General features: G+C 40.6%; 1 protein-coding gene and 1 non-coding gene across 4 annotated transcripts; both read right to left on the minus strand.

The window, feature by feature from the left end:
- Positions 1-447: 447 nt before the first annotated feature.
- ATP5F1C (ATP synthase F1 subunit gamma) lies at positions 448-21,892 on the minus strand. 3 transcript variants are annotated; one of them, XM_075552404.1, is made up of 10 exons: positions 21,746-21,892; positions 12,128-12,162; positions 11,508-11,639; positions 6,796-7,000; positions 6,247-6,390; positions 6,054-6,118; positions 4,524-4,679; positions 3,995-4,091; positions 1,289-1,325; positions 448-579 (listed from the first exon to the last, which is right to left on the minus strand). In XM_075552404.1, the coding sequence occupies exons 1-9, from the start codon at positions 21,799-21,801 to the stop codon at positions 1,319-1,321; spliced, it is 897 nt and encodes a 298-aa protein (XP_075408519.1). In that variant the 5' UTR covers positions 21,802-21,892; the 3' UTR covers positions 448-579; positions 1,289-1,318. The 3 variants fall into 3 exon arrangements, with proteins under 3 accessions (XP_075408519.1, XP_075408520.1, XP_075408521.1); XM_075552405.1 differs by lacking the exon at positions 1,289-1,325; XM_075552406.1 differs by lacking the exons at positions 448-579; positions 1,289-1,325 and having other exon boundaries at positions 3,991-4,091.
- On the minus strand, positions 19,687-19,791 carry LOC142452061 (U6 spliceosomal RNA). The gene has a single exon (XR_012785124.1). It is a non-coding gene; the product is annotated as a U6 spliceosomal RNA (small nuclear RNA).
- Positions 21,893-21,941: the final 49 nt, after the last annotated feature.

Genomic DNA, 21,941 nt, shown 5'->3' on the forward strand with positions numbered 1-21,941 from the left:
CAGGCATGGAACCATGATGTAGAACCACAGCTGGCAAGCTTTTCTTGTAAAGGACCCAACTGTAAAACTGTCAGGCTTTCTAGGCCACGTTTGGTTTCTGTTGCATGTCCTTTGACTTTCATTTTAACATCACTTTCGAATTGCCTATCCAATGTATGTGAAAAAGGAAGCAATTTCTGTAGCATTTTGATGACTGGTCTTTGTAGGTGCAAAAGGAAGCAAGCTTGCGCTGCGTCTGTAACTTCCGTCTACATATCTTGGACTAGTTAGACATTTTTAATAAGGTGCATAGAGAACTGTACATTCATAAAAGCTTCTTGGATTAAATGCTTTTCCCATATAAAAATTCTAGTAGCATGTTACTATTTTAAATGTTTTAACATATCACTTAACCTCACCCCTCAAAAAAACCCACTACTGTTCTTATATTAAGTTCAAAACCAATGGTGAAATTTTAAAATTTTTGTTTATTGTAAGATAATGTACAATGTCTTATTGTCTTTAATAACTGGAGCCATACATGGACAAGGACAGCAATCAGCACAACACAGCCAGCTGCTGTCACTTCTCTTTTTTCACCTGAAAAACAAAATAGAGTAAGTGAAAATCAGTGTTTTTTGGGGGGGAGGTGGGGATGGGGCAAAAACATTGTCCGGAGATGATGGTTTAAGGAACTTGTGAGCTGTATTTATATCATAAAATGCTATCCCTGTGCCAGTGATTCTCAATTTTTGGTCAATGGATCTTTTCATGGGTTAATGAGTGCAAAAATATTTTCACAGTAATGTTAATGAAATTATTTACATTTTCTCTTAGGAATGGGCTTTTAAACAGGGTGCACCCCAACAGAGTGAATGCAGAGATGATAGATCAAGACTCCAGCTGTCTTCTGTGAATGAGTATAAAAGGGACCCAAAGCCCATAAAATGAGAACCATCACTCCACTCTTAACCAAGCAATATTCCAATCTTCTCTTTTTGTTTTTTCATTCCACATCTTAAAAACTAAACTAATTCGTTATTCCTAAAGTTATTTCTTTCTATTTCTTATCTGAGCACCGATTCTAGATTTCCTAGAAGTTAATAATATATGTATCTTGAAGAAAGAAAAATGTCTATTAGCATTACCCATGTACTTCTAAAAGTTGGCTGCTACTATACATTGGTCCCACCAACCTAAATCTCTTAGAGAAACAGCTTCAATATTTCCAAATCAACTCCTTTTATATCGGGTTAGGCATCTTTTCTGAAGGGGTCTGAGGACAATGTGTGAAATATTACCACTTTACCTCTTGTCTGAGGATGACACTTGATTTTCATTAATCCCTGGTTATTATATTAGGGGGAAACAAAAAGACAGACAAGCAGGTCAGGAAGCAATCCATGCACATGTCATTTCAAACCAAATAGGCCCATTTCGTTACCCACTTCACTTTGGACACTACACACAAATACTTACCAAAATATTTCTTTAAAACATTAAATGATTGTTATAAAAAGTTATATAATTGACTCTTGTTAGAAGTAGTATAAAATCATGTACATGCAAGACTGAACTACTTTGCTTATAAATAACACATAGAAAAATTTTAGGCTGGCAATGAATATTCATTACTTCAAATTTTTTATATTTTACAACTTATTGTTCAACATTAAAGCAGCCCAATTATTTTTCTTAAATATTAAAGTTTTTAGCCCAAATAATTGATGAGTATGTGTAATCCATTCATGTAAAACATCCAATTTGGATCTTCTAAGCTCACCTTTTAAGCAAAGATTAGTAAAAATTTAATTACAAAATTTTAATCTCAAATTATCCTAAGTCTTACCCCATCTTTATCAGATTGGTGCTACAATGTGCCTCACCCCACTTCCTTTTACACCCCTTTTTTGATTTTGTTACTTTAGTCAGGTTTCCCCCAACCCTAATCAAGAAAGTCTGGCCCTTAATCTTGCTAAAGTTGTACACCCATACTTCATTCCTAGCACTTCCTTTTCGAAAACAAAAAAGAACTTTGGGTTCTCTGCATCTCACATATCCCTCTGAACTAGGGAACCTTAAAAGGCTCTCCAAATCTAGCTCTTTAGCATTAGTAGGAGGATTTGTAAGCAGGGCTTCATAGAAAAATGGAATTAGAAGATCATGAAATATAATTCACGAACTTTTGGAAGGTTTTTTATATACGAAGGTGGATAATAAATGATACAGCTGAGTGAATACTAAAGTATCTTAACTAAATTTAATAAATTAGTAAGTGGCAGGCCAGTCAATACGCAGTGACCTCTGTCATGCTAACAAACAGTGACCAGACTGAGGTGAGATGGGTTAGTGCTAACAAAACAGAGGAAGAGGGTGTTTATGGTCACAGCAAAGTTCATGTTGCCAACAACACCTTATAGAACAGTTCTGTTGTCTTTCCTATACTTGAGAGATGAGACGTGTAAGGCTCAACTTAAATGTTATTTCTCCCTCTTCTGAATTTTCCAGTTCTTAACACACTTGTGGCCTCATCCATTCATCTAACCAACATTTCTTAAGGACAGTATGTGCCAGCTCATAGGGGCACAAAAGTGAACAAGACATGACTCTTTATCTTCAAGTAACATATATACAATTCTAATAAGATGTGGCACAGGATGAGAAACGTAGACAGCTCATCCAACTTGTAAGAAAGTAGTCTGTATTCTGGGAGAAATGACTCCCCTGGGTCAGTTAGGAGGGAAAGTGCGGGTGGGCCACATGAAGAGTCAAGGAGCTCAAAGGAAGAAGAGCATGTCAAGTCAAAGCAGCAGCCCGGGCCCCTTCTTAGAGGCAAGATTTAACACGACCAATCTGTAGGCCTAGAAGAGATCAAAGTGGCTGAGACTCAAGACAAGTGGGACATGGTAGTAGCAACAAATATTTGCTACTTCAAATACTTTATTTTACAACTATTAATGTTTAACATTAAAGCAGCCCAATTATTTCTCTTAAATAAAAAATAAGGGATCAGACTGGCTAGAGGGTTGATGGAAAGGTACTGTAGGATCATATGTACCATGCTATTTTTGTAAGATGAATTCTATTATTTCCCTTCTATGGCCAAATAGTAAATATTTCAGGCTCTGTAGATCATATACAGTCCCTCTCTTCCTCTAGCCTTTTAAGAATGTAAAAACAAAACAAAACACAACTCCAGCTCAGTTTGCCTGGCTCTCCTGAAACTAATTTATTAAAAGTTTATCCTCCTTTTGAAAGCTTATGAGCTCTTTGAGAACAGATATTGTTATGGCCAAATCCTGCAGTGTCTGACACTTAAACACTCTTTTAAAGTTTTGAATTTAGGGGAGATGTAACAAAAATGTAAATGAAAACAGTAGGCCTTGAGAAGGGAAAGGATTCCAGAGATGCTCAGAAGACTTGACTGTCAATTTAGTGGAGAGCATGAGAGTCAAAAATACGCCCCCCCACACACACAAACATTCGAGCTTTCATCACAATTGTGTGGATGTGCTTCTTATCCTACTAGAATATAAACACATACAAATAAGAGGATCATATCATAGCATTGGAGTGGTACATTGTTGGGTGTTCAAGGAAAGATAAAAAAACACCAAAGTAGTTGGATATTTTAGAAAGCGTCACTGTTTGATTTATAATGTTTTAAATCCCAACAACATATGTAGTATAGATGACACCGATTTATCCACAACCCTGTTCCCTAAAGCTTTAGGAATGGGAAAACTTGTAATATACGATCTAAATAGAAGAAACTAAGCCTCACTGTTTCAAGTGATTTTTATATTTCGATAGGCTCTCACTAATTTATTGATTGTTATGAGTAACTTGGTGAGATTCCATTTTCATCAAGTGTTTATAATCTAAATGTTAGGGATATAATAGTTAGGAATACAATGGATCACTTCAACTTTTATAGACAAAACAGAAAACTTTCAAGCATTCAAAGATCAAACTCGCAGAGTGAAAACTCTGAAAGATGACTACAATTACTTACAGAGCGGCAGCACCAGAGATGATTTCAATCAATTCTTTTGTGATGACAGCTTGGCGGGTACGGTTGAAAGTCAAAGTCAGCTTGTCAATCATCTCAGCTGTAAGCAAAACATAGACAATAAAAATCTAAAAATAGGAAGACATTACTAATGAACTCACAGTAGTATGCTGCTTACATTTAAAAACATGGGAAGAAAAAAAAAACATGGGAAGAAATCCGCTTAAGGTCCCTGCACTCTTAGGTATCATGTTAGAATAACTAGTCTCTCAAAAATTTGTATGAATGTTTTTACATCATTCATAGGATGCTTCCTTAACAGTACCAAACACTATTATATTTCTAATTTCTCAGATGAGAACAATTCAGGAAGAGAAATGGGTCAAGAAAAGGTATAGAGTCAATGGTAGAACCTAAGAGACTAGATCCCAGTTTCCTCGCATTCTGGTCTAGTTAAAGAATGGCATTGTCTTTGATGCTAGCATCCCCAGGCTGATCTAACCCCAGAACTCTGAGAAGAGCGTAGGCTTACAGGCGTTCTTGCTAGCGTTGTCCATAGCTGTCATTCTTGCACTTTGCTCACTGGTGGTGGACTCCTTTAAAGAGTAGTAGATGATGTTTGCCAGGCTGTATTCCTGGTAATTTTGCAGCACATCAGCATCAATATCATCATAGATACTCATGCTCTCTGTTAAAAGCAATGATAAAGTTCTTTGAAATTATACAGAACAAAGACTGATTTAATAAAACAAAAAAAATCAGCTAACACTAATGTCTCCTATATCCTCATTACAGAGAAGTCAAAGCAAGATGGGTAAAAGAATCCATTCTAATAGAATATAGCAGATAGCCAGCGAACTGTGATGTGTAAAAAATGTTTTGACATATTTCTGATGCATAATTAAAAATCAGAACGCTAACAATCACTTTACTAAGTTTCATAGATATGACACCTCTGGATAGGACAGAACAGAGTACTCGGGACAAAGCCAGCAGGCACTCAGTAATTTAAAAATGGTAACGATAGAACTGAAAACATTACAGTTACACAACAATCCCAATCTGTCCAGAAATCGAAAGTTATCAGTCTAGACAATGACTGGGGAAACCCTCTCTAGGCTTATGAAAGATTGTGGAAATCAGAATTTTTCCTTTTGTGGCAGCAATTTAGCTGCATAGTCTAAAATTCATGTGCTAAGGTCAAGTGAAAATACCATGCTTCCTGAGTCTTAGGGTGCTATCAGGTGTACCACCAAGAACGAATGAACACAGGCAAGAACCAGGATGCATGGCAAAGTCAGTGATGTTAAACTGTAAAAAGGCAGTCCCTGTAAATGCCTGACTTCTGAGCAACTCATTCTTCCCCTTTAATAACGCAGAGCTTTAAACAGTTCCTGTCATGGCTGACAAAGCAAAATAGGAACAGAGTGCTTTTTGTTCTATGGGTGATTCCTTAACATAACCGGAACAGGAACATTTAGGGGCATGAAGACTTGGAAGAGGTGTAGCAAATTCTTCAGGAGCCTGATACATGACAGGATTATTGGCAGGACTGTGGAGAGCCACACACATTCAAATCTGTGGTCAGCCACCACTTTGAACTAGGAACTACCATCTTTGAAGCCCTGCTTTTAGGTTACGTAAATTTGCCTTCACTTTGAAACAATGAAATCACAATAATCACCTTTACTTGCTGTACCCGAAGATTTTTAATTTCGGCAAGGCGCCGAGTCTTTCCTCACCTCAAAAGTAAGGCTACAGAATTATGTGCAATTATTCTGACTGACCAACAAATTCTTAAAGACGTGGGAATGGGTCTTGTTAGTAAACCTGTACATGTTAAAACAGATGAAATATGGTATAAAGGAGGGACGTTCTTAGAAATCTATTCCACAATATTATTTTGGATGCTTCAGTCAGCAACGATGACTTTATTAAAACAAGACAACTGAGTGGGTCAAGGTAAATCAGGTTCCAGCATGGTTCAAATCTCTGCTCTAGAGCTACTTCTGTTATTGTACAAATCTCCCCTCTTTAACAGAAATACTCAAAAACCACTTACCTGCACTTGCAATGGTATTAAGGGAAAATATGGGTCGCTCATCTGTCTTGTAGGAGATGACAGACCTAGAAATGACAAAAGCAAATGTAATTTTTTAAAATAAGTTTTAAACTTCTATGTAGACATCTGCTTATTTTCAAAGGAATGGTTCAGTTCATGAATATTAAAAAATCATTAAAAAAATCTATCTTGCCTGAATCGATTAAAAATGATAGATCCTTCATCAAATTCATATCCAGAATTTAGTAATTCGAGGGCAATAACAGACGCATCTCCAAAAGTAGGGGGTTTCCTTCCCACTTCCTTGAACGTCACCAGAAACTGGTCAGAGTGAGTCCTAGGAGAAAACCACAAGATCACAGAACAGAACACACTGAAGGTGGTAGGGCGGGGAGCACGTGTGCTCTTTGAGTGAAGCTGCTCCGGCATTGTTGTGCTTGCTCCTTTCAAAGAACTAGGGACTAAAACAAGTTCTTCCTCTTCAGTTTCCTCCTTCCACTTTTTTCTAGGCTATGATTGTTCCTTAAAGGTCTCATTTGGATTCATGCTCCTTGATTCTCACCGATTCAATGGGAAACAAAAGACAGACGGGGGAAAGGTCTACATTTTTACGAACAACCACCCACCCCGAGAATACAAACCAGTAACCAACAAAAGACACCCTGCTTAAAAGGCTGTCAAGACACTTCCATTTCTTCATGCACGCACCCTTTAGACTATAAACAACATACATTTACATTACCTATACAGTATGCCCCTGATTTTGTCACCAATTCCAACAAGCATAACTTCTTTGCCAGCTGCTGTGAGAGAGGCCACCTCATTTTTCATCTGTTTAGCGACTGAGGAATGAATAGCACCACAGAGTCCTCGGTCGGAGGAGACACCAATAAGGAGGTGTTTCTTCTTGTCTTCAGGCACCTTAATATCAGCTTTTTCATAGAGAGCTTAAAAACAAACAAAATGGTATCTAAAAGTTAGGTGGCATTTGACCAATATAATCAAAAGCATTTGTGTACTCACCCAACTAATAATGATCACACTAAAAACCATAGAAGTCTAAATTTCTAATGGCAAACGTTCCCACAGGTCTATGGAAGGCCAGCTTACCTTAAATCCTCAAAGAAATGCTAAGTACAATTAAAAGTACTTGTAGAGAAGCCCGTTAAATTGACTGACTGACCCATTGCCATTGAGCATATTCCAACTCACAGAGACTACAGCACAGAGCCGCACTGCCTCTGTAAGTTCCCGAGACCGTAACTGGAAGCCCTGTGTGTGCCGCCCCAGGAGTGCCTGGTGGTTTCTGAGGTCAGAGATCTAATGCGTAACCCACTCTGTCATTGGGGCTCCTCTGAGTTCAACAGAAGGACTCACGTGATGACTCTAGCCTAGCGAACAGAAGTGTCCAGTATACAGCCAAGAGCAGGAATACATCTTTATGAGCTACATACGAGGGGGCAGCCCCCCAAAAAACACAGAATTTCCCCCCCAAAGTTATGTATTTAAAAATTTTTAACAAAACAATATCACTTTCGAAGTACTCTCCACTACACCTAGTACATTTGTTAAATCTGTGATTCCATTCTTGGAAACATGTTTGAAGCTCATCTGTTTGGACGGCTGACAGCACCTCACTACTTCTATGTCGTCAAATCGTTGTCCCTTTATGCCCCTCTTCATTCCAGGAACAAAAAGTCATATGGAGCAAGGCCAGGTGCATGGGTCAAGAGAGGCATGATGCTTTTTGGCAAAAACTGGTGCACCGAGTTGGCTGTCTGAGCAGGTGCCTATTCATGATAGCAAAAACCAGTCCTCAGTTTGTCACAAATCAGGCCTTTTTTGTCGCACACTGTTACACAATCTTTTCAGAAAGTTTGATTCAGTCTGACCTGGTGGAATGAACTCCAAATGTACTACAAGTTGACATTTTCAACCCTTTGGGAAACTGACAGATGTCCAAAATGAGGTTTGTTATCAATTGACAGTTCACCTTTTTGGAAACAAGAAAACTACTTGTACACTTGAGTTTTCCCCATAGCACTGTTCTTGTAAGCTGTGTCAACATTACAACAGTTTCTGCAGCACTTTTCCAGAGCAGGGAACAGAATTTCTTTTAAAAATAATTTTATTGGCAAGATATGACAAAATAACAATCTATAAATTATCAAGGGCTCATGAGGGAGGGGGGAGCGGGGAGGGAGGGGAAAATTAAAAAAAAAAAAAAAGAGGACCTGATGCAAAGGGCTTAAGTGGAGAGCAAATGCTTTGAAAATGATTAGGGCAAAGAATATACGGATGTGCTTTATACAATTGGTGTATGTATATGTATGGATTGTGATAAGAGTTGTATGAGCCCCTAATAAAATGTAAAAAAAATAATTTTATTGGGGGCTTGTACACTCTAATCACAATTCATATGTACATCCATTGTGTCAAGCATATTTGTACATTTGTTGCCATCATCATTTTCAAAACATGTGCTTTCTATTTGAACCCTTAGTATCAGTTCCTCATTTTATACCCTCCCTCCAAAACACTTGATAATTTATGTATTATTATAATTTTGTCATGCCTTACAATATCTGACATCTCCTTTCACCCACTGTTCCCCAGGAAGGGGATTACATATAGATTCTTGTGATCAAGTCCCCCTTTCTCCCCTACCTTTCTCTTACCCTCCTGGCACGCTACTCTCATTATTGGTCCTAAGGGGTTTCTCTGTCCTGGATTGCCTGTTTCTAGTTCCTGTCTGTACCAGTGTACATCCTCTGGTCTACCCGTATTTGTAAGGTAGAATTGGGATCATGATAGTAGGGGGAGGAAGCATTAGAGAACTAGAGGAAAGTTGTATGTTTCAAGGAAACAATGTCACAGCTGTATGTTATTCTCTTAAATCAATCATCACAAAAAAGGAGGTTCCAGCAAAACTGCGACCAGAGAGAACTGTGACCAGAGAGAACCTTCCCAGGTGACACCACTGGGTACACTAACTCAGAGCTAGTTGCTTGATGCTCATGTAGTGGGAAAAATGCGCACTACTGTGAAAGCTCTGCTCAGCCCGTTGCAATTGTTTTTTGGGGGGGGCTACCCCCCTGATAGGTAGGTTTATTGTGCCAACCTAGCCAATGACCATATGTAGGACTAATTGAAGAGTGGAGATATAAATGGCTCGGTGAGCCTCGCCTTTCTTGTCTCTTGCTCTTTGATGATTGGACCTGTGTGTGGCTTGACTTAGCTTGTTCTCTGCCTCAATTTGCAAGCTACACTACCTGTGGGACACCTAACCCATGGACTTTGTTGCTGTGGTTTGAGGTTCCTTCAAGACCTGCTCGCCATGCTACTGGAGCATACATTGCTTGGGCTGGGGACTGTCGGACCCTGTCAGCTGACTGACTGTTGGTGACCTGCCTTGTGGTTTTGCTCCCTGTGGCCAGATAGCCTGAATTGCTCTACAGAGGACTTAGCTGTCAGCTTCCTTGACTGGTACCCGGCAGCCCTCAAGACTTGAAGGACTGCCAGTGTATTAGCTGTCTCACTGAAGTGAGTTGCACTGAGCCAATTGTACAGCTACATCGATTAATTAGCTGTTTATTTCCTATTTTCTAGCTATATAAATATATATAAAATCATGTGTCCTAGTTTTGTTTTTCTAGAGAACCCTAATACACCCCCACATATAATCTGAATGTTAAGTTCTTATAAAAACACTGTATACCTTAATGGAAGCCACGTGTTTTTCTACGCAAAATGCCTGAGGAAAAACAGGAAGGAAGGAAGTTGGGAGAAACTGAGAGAGCCTTTAGACCACAGTCCAGGTCTGCCTCCTACAAACATAGCTATTAGGGTTCCAGTTCATACAGGAAAGCAAACAAGGGCTTTAGCACATCTCTGCCATCCGTGCATGGCTGCAGAGAAATTCTTTCCCTTTAGGGTGCCCTCACAGAAAGATGTGCTCAAAGCAGTCCCTTCTGAGGGGATGTGCTAGACTAGACGAATTCAAGGCAGAGGGCCAGCTCAGATGATTGAGGACACTGCTTTGGGGAATTTTTAAAAAAAGATTTGTTTATTAAAGGTTTCCATGATTTGGGGACAGTACTTTTGGACTTGGCCTTATATTTCATTTATTTCCAAGATAAAACAATTTCATAATGAAGCAAGCACTGCAAGAGGTAAATTGATTGGCTGCTAACCAAAAGGTTGTTGGCTTGAGTCCAACCAGAGATTTTTCAGAGACAGGTCTCACAACCTGCTCAAGGAAAATTCATTATTAAAAACTCAGAGTACAGCCCCACTGACACACATGGGGTTGCTGAGTCAGAATCACCTTAAGTCTAATTGGTACCGGCACCATGCCATGTCTACTCTTCAGTAACAAGACCAATCAAGATGTTCTAGAAAGTTATACAGGAAAATAACAAGAATAGGGAAGAAAAGGCTCCGCCACCCACTCCAATGCGGCAAACCAAAGCATCACCAAATCACAAGGTAATGGGATGAAATCAAGCACCCAAATCTAATGCACCACTTTTTAAAGTTCTTCTGATAGTACATATAACAACCAAGGAAATTTTCTAGACTGTTTTAAAAGTCAATCTAGTCACAATAGTTAAGACAGACAGGGGGTGTAGGCCAAACCATGTAAATTAACACAACGGATTTCTGTGACTTCTCATAGGTGACCTTGGGAGCTCTGGAAATGTAGTAGTTCCACTTTGGGCTAATTACAAGTCCAGCGTTTGGAACCAGCAGCAGCTCCACAGGAGAAAGATGAGGCTTTCTACTTCTGTAAAGAGTTAGTCTTGATGGGAACTGATCACAAGGATTACATACAACCCACTCCCTGGGGGATGGGCAACAGAAATGTAGGTGAAAGGAGACATCAGACAGTGTAAGAAATGAAAAAATAATAATTTATAAATTATCAATGGCTCGTGAGGAGGTGGGTGGCGGGGAGGGAGGGGAGAAAATGAGGAGCTGATCACCAAGGGCTCAAGTAGAAAGGAAATGTTTTGAGAACAATGATGACATGTGTACAACTGTGCCTGACACCATGGATGGATGGATGGATTGCGATGAGTTTGTAAGAGGCCCCAATAAAATGATTAAGGTACAAACAAATACCCTCCCAACCCCCCACAAAAGAGTTAGTCTTGAAAACCCTCAGGGGCAGTTGCAAGTTCTACCCTGCCTGTTAGGGTCGCCATGAGTCAGAATTGACTTGATAACAAAAAGTTTGGTTTTGAGTTTTGGATTTGTGACCTTGAGCAGGTTTAGTCTTTCTCATCTGTACAGCAGAGGCTGTAACAAGTCCTCCCTCACAGCCTTGCAGTGAACCGTGAGTTGCTGACAAGCACTCAAAACAGCCTTGCCATCATCATAAGCACTCGAGACAGGCCAGGTCAAGAGCTCTGGGTTACACCATTCGTTCCAGTTTGAGAATTATACTCTTACCCAGAGAGCCGACTCCGTACACCCGGGCCGGTTTCAGCTCCCTCTCAGCTCGGGCATATTTTGCTGCAGCTACCATTTTCATAGACTTGGTAATTTTCTGGATGTTTTTGATGGACTTGAGTCGCCTGGTAACTGAAAAATTGAAATGCCTGGTTAAGGTCAGGGAATTACAGAATAATTTCATTTTGTGAATTTATTGGAACATTTTCCTCAAGTCCAAGGTCAAAGGAATAGCACTTTAACCATTAATACAGAGTAGATGCTAAATCTGATGTTATAATTAGTCCAAAGAAAAGGGGCACATTTGAGTAAAAAGCACAGGCTACATTTTAAATGTTAAAAGATACTAAAAACAGCCTTTAACAACATATTCCACAATACTGTTTTCATGTAAGAACAAGTATTACATTTTCTAATTATATAATTATTAACATACAGATAATAAAACCAGATCAGAATTTTCTCATGTGTCTCCTCATACTGGACTTTTCGAAAACAGGTCCAATATCGTACACATAAAACAGATTGAATCAGTTTTGACTAAATAAAAGCTCAAAGCTGTACCTTTAAAGTTTTACTATTTGTCTTATTGGATTAATATACTAAAACAAAATACTTACTATCTTTCAAAGTTGCCATATTTCGAACTTGGGTCCTGAGAATAAAACAATTAAGAATATTTCAGCATTAGGGAAAAATAGCTTCATTAAGAGCTAAAATATTTAGCAAGTACCCTATCGAAATAATCTAGGAAATACAGCATTAATGCTTATAGATGAATGTCTTATATGCTTTAATTCCTCAATACTGGAACCAAACCCACTATCAAAGGCCTGCCTTTACCTATCTGCCACAAACTTTCCATCAAGGCCATAGTGTCTTCGACACAGGCTGTGGTCTCATGCCCATGACAGCCTTTATTATTGTGTCTAAGACAATATAACCCACCCCTGGCTAGGTCACACAACTCAAGATTAAGGCCAACTATGTCCAGGAAGATTACTCAGTTTTGAGCAACACTCAGAGTAGATTATACATTCTAATGTGACTACATGCGTGAATGGAGTTTGTTAGGAACATTCAGGCTTTCCAAATCAATTAAACATTTACTCAGCTGCTACTACATTCCCAGGTGAGCAGAGTATGTTCTCTACATACAAGAAATATGTCACACAAATATACTAAAAACATGAAATCTACACTAAATATTTTCCTACGGTCTTTAAAATCAAAGAGTCTATATAGGACACGGGTAGTATGTATGTATACATGTTACAATGATTTGACTTTTCTAATGCTGACATGACACCCTGACTTAATTAAAACACTACGAGCATGTGACAACTTAGTGAAAGATACAGGACAAGATCTTAGTGAAAGATGTGTAAGACTTATGACCTTTTCTTTTTCTAAAGATTAAATGTTAATTTCACAGATTCCCTTCTCTTCAAAGGTCCTAGACATGACATCAAATTTCAGGCAAGATGCTTACCATTCAAAACATAAAATTGTTAAGGAACAAGGGCACACATCCAGATGAATTCTCAATTGTCCTTTAGTTATCCAGAAATGTATGCAGAACTTACTGAAGAGAAACTGCACGAGGGTAAACAATGAAGACGAGAGGGTCTCTGCCACAGGAAAGTTAGGACTAGCAGAAGACCACGCGTCCTAACAAATTTACATGACCTTCCGGCCCTCACACTGATACACGTTCATGCCTGTACCTGTGCGAGCCACGGCAAGTTTGATGAGAGATCTTAAATCTGAGCAAACTTTTGCATAAAAAAGGGTCTACAGAGGGCCCTCTGGGAAAAGGATGTAGCTTACACAGAACTAAAAACCCTGGTAGATGATGGTACTGGAGACAACGGTTGGGGCTAATAAGTTTATAGGTACAGGAATAATGAGCCGCCCTGCGGTGTAGTACTGGGTGGTGAGTTGGGCTTGGTTCAAAACCACAAGACAATCTGAGAGAAAGATGAGGTTTACTGCTCCTGGAAAGAGTTCTGGTCTCAGAAGCCCAAAGGGGCAGTTATGAGTCACAACTGACCCCATGGCAGCAAATGCGTGTGTGCATGAAAGACAATGTATGTTTACAAAGCCCACAAATCAGCTTGTTTCTTAGCAGTGAAAGCACACAAAGACGTTGCAGCACTGGTGACACGGGGACTTAAAAGGAAGGGGCTGCTGGCGGCCTTCAGACGAGAGGCTATAAATCTGGAAGAAAGTTCTTAAAGAAGTGAGAGGACCATTAATTTACTGATTAGCTTGAACAGGACTGTTATTAAGCAAGAGAAAACTGGGGACTTACCTGGAGATAATGAATTTTGAGTATGATGCAGTTAAGAAGATCATGAGACTAGATGGCAATGTCCAATGACTGAATTAGGAGATTTAGGGATTGGAAAAACTAACAGTAGATAAGCAACTGATGCCAAACAAACAAATGGCAGAATAAGAAGAAAAGATCAGGAACAAAAATTGTCAACCAATCAACATCTAAGTGACAATAATGACGAGTAATGGCTGAAAGAAACAAATGAGTAAGAGATGTGTACCGAGACAATGAAATGGCACTGAGATTTACAAGAGCTTGAGTTGGAAGGTAGGAGGTGGGTAAGGTGTTAGCCTGAAAGTAAACACCAAGGGAAAGCTATTTCATGGGGCTGTGTGCTCCAGTAAAGATTTAGTCTTGGAAGCCCTGGAGAGCAGTTCTACTCTGACCTAGGGGGTTGCTATGAGATGGAATCTTCCCCAGGCAGTGCGTGGGTTTTGAAATTAGGGAGAAGGAGAAAGTGGAAAGGACTTGGAACAAATGATGCTATTCTATTCAAATGGCACTCTAAGTATAATTTGTGATGGCAGTGGTAACATTGAAGACAAAAATACGACAAACTTTGCCAATGTTAAGCATTTTAGCTATCTTTTACTTAGTTGGTGTTTTCTAGGCTTAAAAAATTGCCTAAAATTACCCAGCCAAGCGCAAGAGAAAGTATAACTGGAGTGCCAAGGCTAAAAGACGAAATGCCACCGGTACTGGTGGAATGAGACACCTAAAGACTGCATACCGCAGATTCAGGCATGGAGTCCGTGAAGGAACACCTAAACCCAAGAGGGCAGCTGCTGCAGCTTCAAGTTCATCTTAAGGATTTCAACATTTAGTTGTGGAATAAATGTTCTCATATTTTAAAAATTGCCTAAAATAATTTCTAAAATTTAAAATGATCTAACAGATATATAATTTTTTTCCCAGTACAAAGTTTTCCGAATTCTACCTAGCAGGACTGGACAGGGCAGAGGTTGTACACTGGTGCATATGGGAACTGGAGGCACAGGGAATCCAGGGTGGATGATACCTTCAGGACCAGGGGTGTGAGGGGCGATGCTGGGAGAGTGGAGGGCGAGTGGGTTGGAAAGGGGGAACTGATTACAAGGATCCACATGTGACCTCCTCCCTGGGAGATGGACAGCAGAGAAGGGGGGGAAGGGAGACTCCGGATAGGGCAAGATATGACAAAATAATGATGTATAAATCACCAAGGGCACATGAGGGAGGGCGGAGCGGGGAGGGGGGGGGGGAAAGAGCACCTGATGCAAAGGGCTTAAGTGGAGAGCAAATGCTTTGAGAGTGATTAGGGCAAAGAATGTAGGGATGTACTTTATACAATTGATGTATGTATATGTGTGGATTTTGATAAGAGTTGTATGAGCCCCTAATAAAATGTAAAAAAAAGAAAGAAAATGATTAGGGCAAAGAATGTACAGTTGTGCTTTATACAATTGATGTATGTATATGCATGGATTGTGATGAGTTGTATGAGCCCCTAATAAAATGTTTTTAAAAAATCATCTTATTTGTGGTTCTTACAACTCTTATCACAATCCATGCATCCATCCATTGTGTCAAACACATTTGTACATGTTGCCATCATTTTTAAAACATTCCTTTTACTTGAGCCCTTGCTATCAGCTTGTTTCCACCCTCCCTCATGAATGCTTGGTAATCTATAAATTTTTTTTCCATGTCTTATACTGACCCATGTCTTCCTTCTCCCACTTTTCTGTGATCCACACCCCTGGGAGGGGGTTATATATAGATTACTGTATAGATTCCCTCTTTTCTCCCTACCTTCCCCTTACCCTCCTGGTATTATTCATAAGTAGCTTTTTAAAGAGTAAAACTTCCTCCATATCTGGATATTTCCTAAGTTGAGGGCTTTTGATATTGAAAATATTAACAGTAAACTTTGTTAGGTCATCTCAATCCATGAAATAAAATGTAGACAACCTTAAAATGTTCAAAGTTTCCAAGGATGCATGGAAAAGATGTAGCTATAGGATTTATTCTGCCCAAGGCAGATTGTAACAGGGAAACAAACAATACCCACCAATAAGTGTCCAACAATAGGAAACACATTAATTAGCCAGTTAATACACATTAGAGTATCCTAAGAAAAAATGTAGAAAATGTAGTAGCACTAAGAGAGGTTCCCAACAAAGTGGCATTAAATTAACAAACAAAAAAAGGCTATGGTGATTTAAAACTTCAGCTCAGTGCAAGATAAAAAACAGCAAAACTGGGCACTTACAGAGATCTAAGTAAAGGCATGTGCATATGTAAATATATTTATATATGAGGATGGGAAAAGAGATCCATGTGCATACATTTATAGGTTTAGTATTAAGGTACCAGATGGACATTTGGCCTACACTCAAGTACTCCCTTCAATGCAAGAATACTTTTTCTATTAGACTGGCATTCTATGATGGTCACCTTCCCGACACAATCACTGAAGACAAAGCCGGTGGTTGCATAAGCAAACGTGGTGAAGAAAGCAGATGGTGCCCAGCTATCAAAAGGTATAGTGTCTGGGGTCTTAGATGCTTGAAGGTAAACAAGTGGCCATCTAGCTCAGAAGCCACAAAGCCCACATGGAAGACGCACATGAGCCTGTGTGACCCGAGGTGCCGAAGGATTCAGTTATCAGGCATCAAAGAACAAAAAATCCTATCATTGTGAATGAGGGGGGGTGCAGGATGGAGACCCAAAGCCCATATATAGACAATTGTACATCTCCTTAAGGAAGAGTCACGGGGAGGAGAGGAACCAGTCAGGGTGTGATGTAGCAAAGATGAAACATACAACTTTCATCTAGTTCCTAAATGTTCCCTGCCCCCAACTATCATGATCCCAATTCTATCTTACAAATCTGGCTAGACCCCAGAGAATGTACACTGGTACAGATAGGAACTGGAAACACAGGGAATCCAGGGTGAATGATCCCATCAGGACCAGTGGTGACACTGGGAGGGTGGAGGGTTCATAAGGGGGAACCAATTATATATAAAACCTCCTCCCTGGGGGATAGACAACAGAAAAGTGGGTGAAGGGAGACGTTGGACAGTGCAAGATATGACAAAATAATCATTTATAAGTTATCAAGGGTTCATGAGGGAGAGGGTGGGGGAAAATGAGGAGCTGATGCCATGGGCTTGAGTGGAGAGCAAATGTTTTGAGCATGATGAGGGCAATGAAGGTACAAATGTGCTTTACACAATTGATATATGTATGGATTGTGATAAGAGTTGTATGAGCCCCTAATAAAACGATTTAAAAAAATACAGTTCATGTTGTAGTGACCCCCAACCCTAAATTATTTTCATTGTTACTTCATAACTGTAATTTTGCTATTATAAAACGCTATAGGGATTAATCACAAAAATATGTAATTATAATTTATGAAGTATTTTACATCCAATACTGCTGCTTTCAACACAGTATCTGCTTTTAACAGAGTAGCTGCTTTCTACATAGTAGCTGCTCTCTACACGTGTGACTGGTCCACATAAGTACATTATGGCGCCAATCCCGTCACATACACTTGTATTTGTATGGGGTGTATGTGATGGGGTTGGCGTGATGATGTCAACAGGAAGGTTACTTGTATGTGGGCACATCTGCATGCGGGCACACCCGCCTGGAGACAGAGGAGTGGTGTCTCAGTTCCTCAGACTATTGGAAATATGTATTTTCCCATAGTCTTACATGACCCCTGGGAAAGGGTCTGAGACCAAGTTGAGAGCCACTGCTCTCTACACCAGGTATAGTACATTCAAATGCAGAAAACCAAAGACAATGGGGGAGGGGTGAGCATACAGAGAATAGGAATAAGAATTACAGTAGACTTCTCTTCAGAAATCATGTAAGCAAGAATGGAGCAAAGTGAAATATTTAAGGTGTAGAAAGAAAAAACAAAAACTATCTAGAATTCTATAACCAATTTGGAAGTGTGTTTATTCTGACTCATTGCAACTCTATACTGAGGCAAAATGTGTATGGGAGCAGATAACCTCCTTCTCCTCAGAGGCGGTGCGTTCAGTCACCAAGCCCACGCCTCACCCATAGCACAGCACTCCCAGAGCTCTTTCTGAAAGTATTGTAAGGTGTCCGTATTTCCAAGTGGTCAAATCTTATTCAAAATGGATTAAGATTAGTAGAAACAACAGAATTCGCATAATCCATTAAAACTAGAATGCAGAAAATGAGGGAAACGTTTAAAAAAAAAGTACAGTAAGTACAGGTGTTGCCTGAAGTCCCTTTGGGCATTCTACCGCACACACATATGTGGTCCCACAGGCTTTGCTTTTTTTTTTTTAATTAAAAGATCATTTTAGCTTCTTAGGAAATCTCCTCAGAATCTTCCTAAAACAACAAACAAACCCCAATATCTGGTACTGAGTAAATATTTGTCTACTAAACCCTCTCCATTATTAAAACCTCCCCATAAAGAAAATTAAACAAAAGTTTATTTTATTGGGGGGGGAGTGTCTTACAGCTCTTATAGCAATCCATTAATTGTATCAAGCACATCTGTCACATGTTGCCATCATTATTTTCTAAACATTTACTTTCTATTTGAACCCTTAGTATCATCTCTTTTTCCCCTCCCTCTCCCCAGGTGACCACTTGATAAATTATGTTATTATTTTCATATCTTACACCAGCTGCTGGCTCCCTTCCCCCATGTTCAAGCCCCTGGTTGTGTGTGTGTGCTTACGTGGCAATCGCTGAGCTTAGTTCCCCCTGCCTCCCCTCCACTTCCCATCTTCCCCTCACCCTCCCAGTTTTGATACTCTCATTCCTGTTCCTGTATTTCGTGTGTTGTGAGCTCTTACCGGTACCTGTGTACATGGCGCCAGTCCAGCCTGCAGTGAAAGGCAGGATGGGGTCATGCTAGTGGGGGCGAGGAAGGCTGAAGGAACCAGAGGAATATTGTGTTTCATCGGTGTTCAAATCACATAATGTTCCATTTCAGAGAAGACATAGTAAACTGATACACACCTCCACAACAAATAGGGATGAAGAAAAGACAAACTATGCTAACATTAACCCCCCCCCCCCAACAAAAAGAAAGGTGGTTTAGCTACATTATTTTCCAACAGAGCAGATTTAAGAATAAGGGTAGTTAGCAGGGACAAAGAGGGTCACAAGAAAAGAAGGGTCAATTTTCCAAGAAGATATGACCATCATTAATGCATACATAATTAGAATCAAAATACAGAAAGCTAAAACTGAAAGATCTAAAGGAGAGCTAAATGAGGCCACTAACGTGTAGAGTTTAAAACTCCTTATTAGTAACTGGTGGGAGAACGATAAGGCTTTCTGTTCCCGTAAAGATTTAGAAACCCCAAACCCACAGGCAGTTCTACAGTGTTACATACAGAGTTGTTGTGAGTCAGAATCAACTAGATGGCAGTGCGCTTTTTTTTTAAAGATCATTTACTGAAAAAAAAAAATCATTTACTGGCAGACTAGTAAAGATTTAGTTGAACTAAACAGCACTACCAATCAACTGAGATCTATTTGACATTTTTGACTACATCCAAGACAGCACACACATTTTACCTCAAACTCATAGATAATATTCATCAAGTCAGACCACAACCTGGGCCATAAAATACTGCTTAACAATTAAACAGGCTGTGTCGCGGAGAGTTAGGTGTTGCACTGTTAACTGAAGGGCACCAGTTCAAACCCACCATCTGCTCTACAGGTAGAAAGAGCAGAAACCCTACATAGAGTGGCTGAGTTGGAATCTTTATGACAGTTGGTTTTTGATGGAAGATAAAAACAATAGAATCTCAAAACAAAACAAAAGAATCGCAAAGTTTAAAAAAATGTATGGAACGCTTCACAAATTTGGGTGTCATCTGCGCAGGAGCCATGCGGATCTTCTCTGTATTGTTCCAATTTTAGTATATGTACTGCCAAAGTGAGCACGGATTCGCAAAGTTTTATAAAGCAAAATGGGACTTGGATAAATGAAACCTATTCACAACACAGCTATATAAATCCAGCTGAAAACAAGGAACTAAGTTCTAGTCCTCCCCACTCATCAAAACACACACACACACACACACACACACACACACACACACACACACACACACACTTGAAAAGCAGTGGTAAAGAGTCCTTCAGAACCCAGATATTGAAGTCCATCCTTGTTTATGAAAGAGTCCATTGACTTTACCCTGCAGACAACTGACAAAACAGGGAGATTTCTCAACCCCCAATAGATTAGGTACAGCAATGAAAGATGGGTTTGGAGGCTTTACTATCCAGTTCAGCAGTCGAAGAAATGATTGAAAGAAAGCTGAGAAGAAGAAAACCCAAATTAAAAAACGCAAACCCAAATACTCCCCATGTACAATTGCGCAGGTGCAAACACTTCCATATCCCTTGAAATTAATACTGTCATCCTCGATAGCCCATTAACTGGAATTCATAGAGGTAACTACTTTCATTGTCATTGTTAGTTGCGCTGCATCAATTCAACTCACGGTGATCCCGTGTGTAGAGTAGAACTTCTCCATACTTTTCAAGGCTGTGAACCCACGTCTATTTGTTCACCATTAGGACTTTTCAGAGTAGACAAATGCGGAAAGGTTAACTAAGAGTACAACTCAAGACAACAAAGCTTAATTCCCGTAATTCCTTGTTTATGGAAAAATTGCCTGTTTCAATGAATGCGTTATGATCACTTCACATAATTAGAAACCCAAACCAAACCCAGTGAGCTGGTTACAACTCACAGAAAGCCTAGTTCTGAGACTACATATTTACAGTAGCAGGTAGTCTAGTTTTTCCAAGACGGAGCAGCTGCGGGATTTGGGTCTAAACAGACGACCTTGCGGGGAGCAGCCCAACTCGAATGTAGGGTATTGTTCGTTCTTAGAAATGTCCCGGCTGTCAAACCAAGAAAACGCTATGACACAGCCTATAGGTGTTAATCCCCTTAGCAGTGTGTCAGAAATTGTAAATGGTGAGATAAAAAATAAATTTCATCCGATTCTATAGTACCATCACTAAACCAAACTTTACGTTTTCCCAGACCTTCTGCTAAGCATTCTTTCCGGGAACCAATCTTTTGAATCTTTAAATCCCCCAGCATGGTACCTCTCCCTCCTCCCTCAGACTCCGGGACAATTTCATGACCTTGCAGGGGTTACCACGGCAGTATAATGGCTTCGTGACAGTACGAAGCCGCGTCTTTAACTTCTTCCGGCAACCGGCTTATTTTTAAGGTCCCTTTTGCGCTAAAAAGCCCACGAGGGCATTTTAAAATTTCCCCTTCATTTCTCCAGTGAGCATCAGAGAACCTGCAACAGCAGGCTCAATAAATGTCTGGCTGACCCACACTCAAGATTTCGCTCTGCCCTGCCGGGCGCACTTCAAACTTTGCCCAGCACCGGAGGGCTTCAAGGGCAAACAGCACAACCTTCCCCTAGACTTTTGCGTCGTGTCCCCCATCCCCACCTGGGGACCCACAGTTATCGTTGTGGGTCCCACAAATACAGGGACCCACAGGGGGCACCGTGGGTGGCACGCAGTAAGCGTGTAGCGGATGAATGGAATCAAGAACGTTTTAAAGTTCCGACCCTGAGGTCCAAGATTGCCACTCCTCTCGCCTCTCAGCCCGCCCCGTCAAGCCCCAGGAGACGTGGCGTGACCTTGAACTGACTCGCGGCTCCAGCCTCCCCGCGGCCCGTCCCTATCTCTAAGGCGCGTCCCTGCAGCGCCCGTGTCCCCGAGCCTGGGCTGGGGGAAGGCGGCCTAGTCCAGTCCCGAGACCTCGCGTCCATCCTAACGCGCCACTTCCTCCTTCTCCCCCGCTGGCCGAGCTCCGCCACTCCTGTCCCCACTCTCCTGTCCCCACCGCGAGCGGCCGTACCATTGCGGCTGCAGAGCCCAGGCCGAGGCCCCCACGACGCTCGCCCGAGAGAACATGGTGAGGACGGTGCCGGCCCTGCTGAAGGTCGGTCAGACGGGCCTCACCACGCGTGCGCAGAAGCATCCCAAGGCCCTCCCCTCGCGCCTGTTTCCCGTTCCGTCTCGCAGCCTCCCGCCAGACGGAGGGAAATCTCGCG

This window comes from Tenrec ecaudatus, chromosome 6 (assembly GCF_050624435.1).
Source record: "Tenrec ecaudatus isolate mTenEca1 chromosome 6, mTenEca1.hap1, whole genome shotgun sequence".
Lineage (NCBI taxonomy): Eukaryota > Metazoa > Chordata > Mammalia > Afrosoricida > Tenrecidae > Tenrec > Tenrec ecaudatus.

Excerpts from the sequence above, each read along its gene's own strand:
- ATP5F1C (XM_075552404.1), bottom strand. The coding sequence starts at position 21,801 with ATGTTCTCTCGGGCGAGCGTCGTGGGGGCCTCGGCCTGGGCTCTGCAG. Across the intron at positions 12,163-21,745 it reads TGGGCTCTGCAGCCGCAATG|GACCCAAGTTCGAAATATGG; the intron begins GTACGGCCGCTC and ends TTTTATTCTCAG. Across the intron at positions 4,092-4,523 it reads CAACGCTAGCAAGAACGCCT|CTGAGATGATTGACAAGCTG; the intron begins GTAAGCCTACGC and ends TTTTGCTTACAG.